Source organism: Ranitomeya imitator, chromosome 1 (assembly GCF_032444005.1).
Source record: "Ranitomeya imitator isolate aRanImi1 chromosome 1, aRanImi1.pri, whole genome shotgun sequence".
Taxonomy (NCBI): Eukaryota; Metazoa; Chordata; class Amphibia; order Anura; family Dendrobatidae; genus Ranitomeya; species Ranitomeya imitator.
This window is the reverse complement of record NC_091282.1, coordinates 1,251,775,560-1,251,784,644: the sequence shown is the minus strand read 5'-3', so window position 1 is coordinate 1,251,784,644 and position 9,085 is coordinate 1,251,775,560. Positions and strand designations below refer to the sequence as shown.

The following is a 9,085-nucleotide window of genomic DNA, read 5'->3' as shown; positions in this document are numbered from 1 at the left end:
TCCCAAAGAAAACATATTTGATAGCGCATCTTCATGATTTTTTTTCTCTGTAATTTACTGTTTGTTACACGAGTTCCTAATTATTAACATTACTTTCATATAAATCTAAATAAATGCAACAAAGTCGAATAATAAATTGCCACAAAATCTTAATTCTGGCCACTTTGTCTTGTAATGCATAGTCTACGCCATATTTACTTGTACGGAGATTATTTCTGAATTATGTTTCTTTTTCTGCCTTTTTCACCCATCATAAAGATATTATAACATTTAGGAAAAAATATGCAGCTCAGTATGGCTCCCACTGAAGCCAATATAGCAAATATTTCCACAGTGACCATGTGTTTCCCGGTACTGCTCAGATAGGCCGGGATGGCACAGATCCACACACTGCAGAACACCAGCATGCTGAAGGTGATGTACTTGGCTTCATTGTAGATATCAGGTAATGTCCTCACCATGAAAGCCAGAAAAAAACTCACAGCTGCCAGGAACCCCATGTAACCCAGCATAAAGGAAAAGGCCAGGAGAGAACCTTCATTACACTGGATGATGATCTTCCCTGGATAATCCAGATTAAACTCTTGGTATGGAGGAGAAACTGACAACCAGATCACTGCATTCCCAATCTGAAGAGAAGAACAAACCAACACTACTGAGTAAGGAAGCCGAACTCCCACACACTTTCTCCAGGGGCTGCCCGGTCTGGTGGCCTTGAAGGCTATGCAGACTATGATGGTCTTAGCAAGGATAGAAGACTCTGCTACTGTGAAGAGAATCCCAAAGAAGACTTGGCGCAGCATACAAGTGATATCCAAAGGGCAACCGATGAAAAGAAACACACAGAGTACGCTGAACAGGAGCGAGATCAGTAGGATGAAGCTTAAGTTCCGGTTATTGGCTCGGACAATTGGAGATTTCCAAAATAATGTGAATATTCCGATCACCAATACAGTTATAAAAGAGAGTAATATGGAGATGATGGAAAAGACTGAAGCAAGAACATCAGTCTCATATGACACAAACTCATAATCTCTAAAAACACATTTGTTTTTTTCCTTATTTGGCCATTCATGATCAGGACATCTTTGGCAATTTTCACTTTCTATAAAATGAACACAAATTAGTATTATGTTTTCGATGTGTGACATTAACCCCTTAAGCCCCGAGGGTGGTTTGCACGTTAACGGCCGGGACAATTTTTACAATTCTGACCACTGTCCATTTATGAGGTTATAACTCTGGAACGCTTCAACGGATCCCGGTGATTCTGACACTGTTTTCTCGAGACATATTGGGCTTCATGACATTGGTAAAATTTCCTCAATATTACCTGCATTTATTTGTGAAAAAAACGGAAATTTGGCAAAAATTTTGAAAATTTCACAATTTTCCAAATTTGAATTTTTATGCCCTTAAACCACAGAGATATGTCTCACAAAATAGTTAATAAATAACATTTCCCACATGTCTACTTTACATCAGCACAAATTTTGAAACAAAATTTGTTTTTGTTAGGGAGTTATAAGGGTTAAAATGTGACCAGCAATTTCTCATTCTTACAACACCATTTTTTTAGGGACCACGTCACATTTGAAGTCATTTTGAGGAGTCTATATGATAGAAAATACCCAAGTGTGACACCATTCTAAAAACTGCACCCTTCAAGGTGCTCAAAACCATATTCAAGAAGTTTATTAACCCTTAAGATGTTTCACAGGAATTTTTGGAATGTTTAAAAAAAAAATGAACATTTAACTTTTTTTCACAAAAAATTTACTTCAGCTACAATTTGTTTTATTTTACCAAGGGTAACAGGAGAAAATGGACCTCAAAAGTTATTGTACAATTTGTCCTGAGTATGCTGATACCCCATATCTGGGGGTAAACCACTGTTTGGGCGCATGGCAGAGCTCGGAAGGGAAGGAGCGCCATTTGACTTTTCAATGCAAAATTGGCTGGAATTGAGATGGGACGCCATGTCGCGTTTGGAGAGCCCCTGATGTGCCTAAACATTGAAACCCCCCACCATTTTGGAAAGTAAACCCCCCACAACTGACCCCATAAGGAACCTAGACCCCCCCCAGGGAACTTATCTAGGTGTGTTGTGAGAACTGTGAACCCCCAAGTGTTTCACTACAGTTAATAACGCAGTGTCGTTAAAATAAAAAATCATTTTTTTTTTCAACAAAAATGTTTTTTTAGCCCCCCCAATTTTTATTTTCCCAAGGGTAACAAGAGAACATGGGATCCCAGATGTTGTTGTCCAATTTGTCCTGAGTATGCTGATACCCCATATATTGGGATAATCCCCTGTTTGGGCACACGGGAGAGCTCGGAAGGGAAGGAGCACTGTTTTACTTTTTCAACGCAGAATTGGCTGGATTTGAGATCGGACTCAATGTCGCATTTGGAGAGCCCCTGATGTGCCGAAACAGTGGAAACCCCCCAATTATAACTGAAACCCTAATCCAAACACACCCCTAACCCCAACCCTAACCACACCTCTAACTCCAACACACCCCTAACCCTAATCATAACCATAACCCTAACCACACCCCTAACCCTGACACACCCCTTAACCCTAATCCCAACTGTAAATGTAATCCAAACCCTAACCCTAACCCTAGCCCTAACCCTAACCCCCACCCTAACCCTAGCTCCAACTCTAGCCCCAACCCTAGCCCCAACCCTAGCCCCAACCCTAACCCTAGCCCTAGCCCTAGCCCTAACCCTTATCCTAGCCTTAACCCTAGCAATAATGTTAATGAGAAAATGGAAATAAATACATTTTTAATTTTCTTTTATTTTTCCTTAACTAAGGGGTTGATGAAGGGGCGTTTGATTTACTTTTATAGAGTTTTTTTTTTAGCGGATTTTTATGATTGGCAGCTGTCACGCACTAAAGATGCTTTTTATTGCAAAAAATATTTTTTTTGCGTTACCACATTTTGAGAGCTATAATTTTTCCATATTTTGGTCCACAGAGTCATGTGAGGTCTTCTTTTTTGTGGGAAGAGTTGACAATTTTATAGGTAACATTTTCGGGCACGTGACATTTTTTGATCGCTTTTTATTCCGATTTTTGTGAGGCAGTATGACCAAAAACCAGCTATTCATGAATTTCTTTGGGGGGGGGGGGGGGGCATTTATACCGTTCCGCGTTTGGTAAAATGAATAAAGCAGTTTTATTCTTTGGGTCAGTTCGATTACAGCGATACCTCATTTAGATTTTTTTTATGTTTTGGCGCTTTTATACGATAGAAGCTATTTTCTAGAAAAAATAATTATTTTGCATCCCTTTATTCTGAGGACTATAACTTTTTTATTTTTCACTGATGATGCTGTCACCGTACTCATTTTTTGTGGGACAAGATGATGCTTTCAGCTGTACCATAGTTATTTATATCTGTCTTTTTTGCTTGCGTGCTACTCCACTTTTTGTTTGGCGGTATGATAATAAAGGGTTGTTTTTTGCCTCGGTTATTTTTTAATTTTTTTACGGTGTTCACTGAAGGTTAACTAGTGGGACAGTTTTATAGGCTGGGTCTTTACGGACGCGGTGATACTAAATATGTGTACTTTTATTGTTTTTTTGTTATTATTTAGATAAAGGAATGTATTTATGGGAACAATATCTTTTTTTTTCTTTATTTAGGAATTTTTAAATTTTTTTTTACATATGTGAATACTTTATTTTACTTTATAACATTGCCCCAGGGGTGGGCATCATGTTATAAGGTCAGATCGCTGATCTGACACTGCACAGCACTGTGTCAGATCAGCGATCTGACATGCAGGGCTGCAGGCTTACCAGCGCTTGGTCTGAGCAGGTGCTGGTAAGCCACCTCCCTGCTGGACCCCCATGCAGCCCCACAGCCATTTTGGATCCGGGGCCTGCAGGGAGGACACGCTCGGTACAAGGTGAGCACATCGCCTTGTACCGAGGGTCTCAGGGAAGCCCCCAGTGAGCCCCCTCCCTGCGCAATGCTTTCCTATGCCCCTGGAATGCTGCGATCATGTTTGATCGCAGTGTGCCGGGGTTAATGTGCCAGGGGCGGTCCGTGTCCGATCCTGGCACATAGTGCCGGATGTCAGCTGCGATAGTCATCAGACACCCGGCCGCGATCGCCCACACTCCCCCCGTGAGCACAGCTGATCTTGCTGGACGTAATATCCTGTCACTGGGAATTAAAGAGACCCTGTCACCTGAATTTGGAGGGAACAATCTTCTGCCATAAGGGCGGGGTTTTCTGGTGTTTGATTCACCCTTTCCTTGCCCGCTGGCTGCAATATTGGATTGAAGTTCATTCTCTGTGCTGTCCCTCTGCATCATCTGGGATCTCCCAGTATGGGAGTGTGTTCTCTGCATAAGGTTCCGCAATTAAAGAGTCAGTGGCATGGTGGTGCCCTGGGCTAGCCAGCCCTGTGAGCTACACAGGCACCCCTGTCTGAACTGAACTAAACCAGGAAGACCTCTCTGAATTATCCCACCGTGCCCCTTCTATGGTTAACCATTTGCTATTTTGTCCTACATTATATCTATAATGCCCCCATTTAGTGGCCAACTTGGGGTACTGCTCCCCTAACACTAAACCTAATGACCGGCCCGGGGTACTTACTTTCCTTATCAAACAGTAAATGTGCAAATAATCAGACATGTACAATGTAGGTGTAGCAGTTCTCATATACGGGGTGATAATACACTTGCTTGTGTAGCAGTATCACATATTGTCACATTTGACAAACACATTAAGGACACATTATCACATTCCTCACACAGAGATGAACCCTGCTGCTAGTGTGAACAATGACGGAACTAAACAGCAAGTTACCTTGAACACACTGAGTTAACGCCAATCATTGTGAAAGGAACACTGAGTACCCAGCTCAGTTAATTCACCAAGAGGTAAGGCATGAGTTTGCAAAGTGCTATACCCAGTTAACATCTCAGGGATAATGGTTCGATGATTGGGCTAGCCAGGGCCGCCATCAGGGCACTACAGCCGTGATTGGCGTAAGGGGCCCGGTGAGCAGAGGGGGCCCGCATCGGCCCCTCTTACCTGCTCACCGGGCCCCTACCGGCAGCCGCAGGCTGAACCGGGCCCTTAGCGGCGGCCGGCGCTACAGCTGTACGCTATTGACGTGCGGGCCCGCGCCCGCACGTCAATAGTTAACAGCCGCCAGCCGCAGCGTGCAGGTCGCCGGCGTCTGACGTCATTGTCAGTCGCCGGCGAGTGCACGGTGCAGCTGCGTGGAGAGAGGAGCGCGGCAGGTAAGTAGAACTTTTTTTTATTTTCATTGAGAGCGGCGATCGGGGGGTGGGGGGGGCTTTGGGCAGAAGGCTGGACACAGGGGGGGCAGAAGGCCGCTGGACACAGGGGGGGCAGAAGGCCGCTGGACACAGGGGGGGCAGAAGGCCGCTGGACACAGGGGGGCAGTAAAGCTGGACACAGAGGGAGCAGAAGGCTGGACACAGAGGGGGCAGAAGGCCGCTGGACACAGGGGGGCAGTAAAGCTGGACACAGGGGGGGCAGAAGGCTGGACACAGAGGGGGCAGAAGGCCGCTGGACACAGGGGGGCAGTAAAGCTGGACACAGAGGGGGCAGAAGGCCGCTGGACACAGGGGGGCAGTAAAGCTGGACACAGGGGGGGCAGAAGGCTGGACACAGAGGGGGCAGAAGGCCGCTGGACACAGGGGGGCAGTAAAGCTGGACACAAGGGGGGCAGAAGGCCGCTGGACACAGGGGGGCAGTAAAGCTGGACACAGGGGGGGCAGAAGGCTGGACACAGAGGGGGCAGTAAAGCTGGACACAGGGGGCAGTAAAGCTGGACACAGAGGGGGCAGTAAAGCTGGACACGGGGGCAGAAGGCCGCTGGACACGGGGGCAGTAAAGCTGGACACAGGGGGGGCAGAAGGCCGCTGGACACAGGGGGGCAGTAAAGCTGGACACAGGGGGGGCAGAAGGCTGGACACAGAGGGGGCAGAAGGCCGCTGGACACAGGGGGCAGTAAAGCTGGACACAGAGGGGGCAGAAGGCCGCTGGATACAGGGGGGCAGTAAAGCTGGACACAGAGGGGGCAGAAGGCCGCTGGACACAGGGGGGCAGTAAAGCTGGACACAGAGGGGGCAGAAGGCCGCTGGACACAGGGGGGCAGTAAAGCTGGACACAGGGGGGGCAGAAGGCTGGACACAGAGGGGGCAGAAGGCCGCTGGACACAGGGGGGCAGTAAAGCTGGACACAGGGGTGGCAGAAGGCCGCTGGACACAGGGGTCAGTAAAGCTGGACACGGGGGGCAGAAGGCTGGACACAGGGGGCAGTAAAGCTGGACACAGAGGGGGCAGTAAAGCTGGACACAGGGGCAGAAGGCCGCAGGACACAGGGGGGCAGTAAAGCTGGACACAGGGGGGCAGTAAAGCTGGACACGGGGGGCAGAAGGCTGGACACAGAGGGGGCAGTAAAGCTGGACACAGGGGGGCAGAAGGCCGCTGGACACAGTGGGGCAGTAAAGCTGGACACAGGGGGGGCAGAAGGCTGGACACAGGGGGGGCAGTAAAGCTGGACACAGGGGGGGCAGAAGGCTGGACACAGAGGGGGCAGTAAAGCTGGACACAGGGGGGGCAGAAGGCCGCTGGACACAGGGGGGCAGTAAAGCTGGACACGGGGGGCAGAAGGCTGGACACAGAGGGGGCAGTAAAGCTGGACACAGAGGGGGCAGAAAGCTGGACACGGGGGGGGCAGAAAGCTGGACACATGGGGGGCAGAAAGCTGGACACGGGGCAGAGTGCTGGACAGAGATGGGGCAGAGTGCTGGACAGAGATGGGGCAGAGTGCTGGACAGAGATGGGGCAGAGTGCTGGACAGAGATGGGGCAGAGTGCTGGACAGAGATGGGGCAGAGTGCTGGACAGAGATGGGGCAGAGTGCTGGGCAGAGTGCTGTACACAGATGGGGCAGAGTGCTGGACATAAATGGGGCAGGATTGGAAACAGATGGGGCAGAATGGAGACAGATGGGGCAGGATGGATACGATGGAGACAGATGGGGCATGATGGGGAGATCATATGGGGCAGAATGGATACTCATGAGGGCAGGATGGGAGAACATATGGCTGGAGCCTGGAATGAGACACATGGGGGGCTAGGATGGCGAATATTACCATAGGGGCTAATTAAGGGATATTATTATTGCAGTGATGTATTTATTTTATTTTTTGAGTATACTGTTTTAAATGGGGGGGCGGTCCTGTTACTGTGTAGAGTGATACTATGTTGCCTTCTTCATGTGGTGTAATGTAGAAGTTGGGAAAATTACGTAATGTGTTCTACAAGCGGAACTCGAGATAACTGTTTTATTTCCTGCAGAGACGAGTCCTGGCTGGATGAAGTGATGGCGGTCTGTGCTGGATGAAATTTGAAGGACTTCACCTAGAGACGTCACTGGTGAGTCAGTGTTACCTATACACTGACACTATACACTGTATACTATATACAGAGGTCCTGTGTACAATGTCACCAGTGATCACTGTATTACCTATATATTATATACAGAGCTCCTGTGTGTAATGTCACCAGTGATCACTGTATTACCTGTACACAGACACTGCTTACTAATTACAGATCTCCTGTGCATAATGGCACTGATGGTGATAGTATTGTGGGTTTTTTTTTTTATTACTGATCAGTATTGTAGTATTCAGTCATTGTTGGTTATATGCGGTCTGGTCATGGTGTAGCGGTATTTGTTCCTTGTATGTGATATTATTCGATCACTGTGGTGGTAATATGTCATCTGGTCATAGTGCTGTGGTATTTGTTCCTTGTATGTAGTATTATAGGTCATTTTAAAAATTGAAAAATAAATAAAAATATACCTAAATTGTATTGCATATTTTAACAAATATTTAGTAGGTTACAGCAGAGTAGGGCCCGGCCAAAAGTGTCAACCGTGTTCTGGTGGCGGCTTAAAAAATCTTTTGGCCAAAACAAAAGCTGCCGGCTATATGTGTGATCTGGTGATGGGAACTGTTAATGTGTGATAGGTGAGAAGTGGAGATTTTCCAAGAGAGAGCGGTGGGACTGTGGACAGTTCGTGGGGTGGAGCCTGGAGGCGGGGCTGGGGTGGAGCCTGGGCGGAGTCTCAAGGGGGCCCCGAAAATTTTGCCAGTATGGGGCCCCGAAATTTCTAGTGGCAGCCCTGGGGCTAGCTCTGCAACTAAATGGTGCTAACCGCACATACGAATGAAGCAGATGCTGAGCCAAGAGAGAGAGCGCTTTGACGCCAGGTACCATACCCTGTTGCTTTCACTGAGAAGTCTAGCATAAGGGTTGAGCTTGCTCTGTAATTGAACTGTGCTAATCGAGCACATGAACAGAGTGGTAGAGTAGCCACCCACACACCAAACATAAATGACACTATCGCACCCGCGTACACCAGTGAGAGCCTTTCATCTGCTAGGCTCCATCCCAAACACTCATGCCCAGTTGGCCGAGACATCGCCCATGGGCCAATCCAGGACTGCCACATCATCAGAGCAGCTAACGTCCTAACACCAATGAGAAGCCGCCATATCGTGGATATGCTCAGTAAGGTGATCTCTGGACTTAGACTCCGCAGTGCAAGGCTGCACCCGTATATCACTGGCTACCATAGACTTGACTGCAGAACCAGCAGTAACGATACATACTGCATATCACGAGCCTGAGCAAGTCTCTGGGACCGACGTCTGTGCTGAGCAGCAATTGGAGCAGCCGGACATGAATGGGAGACCACAGAAGCAGATAATGCTTTGGATCTATCCCGCGCAGTGGGAGAATCCCGATGCCTAACACAGGTTTCCTTTAAGCTTCAGATCTGACTGCTCTGTATAAATATTTTTCATTGACAATGTTGTGATATTGACACTTCCTGGAGGTGAGAGACCAAAGTATATTCACGATCCTAACCTGGAGAGGAGCGATGATGGAATAGTGAACTGTTCAGATTCGGGAATATCAGTCTAAATAATTTGTAATATCCGTGTATTCGTACCAAAGGATGAATCCAATGCTAGTCAATTGCTTTAGTTTTTCCTTTAACATTTGT

At 47.5% G+C, this 9,085-nt stretch overlaps 1 protein-coding gene across 1 annotated transcript in view; it reads right to left on the bottom strand.

Moving 5' to 3' along the window:
* Nucleotides 1–209: 209 nt before the first annotated feature.
* Nucleotides 210–9,085, bottom strand: part of LOC138657521 (vomeronasal type-2 receptor 26-like) — a 47,524-nt gene continuing 38,648 nt past the window's right edge. The window contains exon 4 of the mRNA XM_069745299.1: nucleotides 210–1,105. Coding sequence (XP_069601400.1) covers nucleotides 210–1,105 — 896 coding nt within the window. The remainder of the gene's footprint in view (nucleotides 1,106–9,085) is intronic.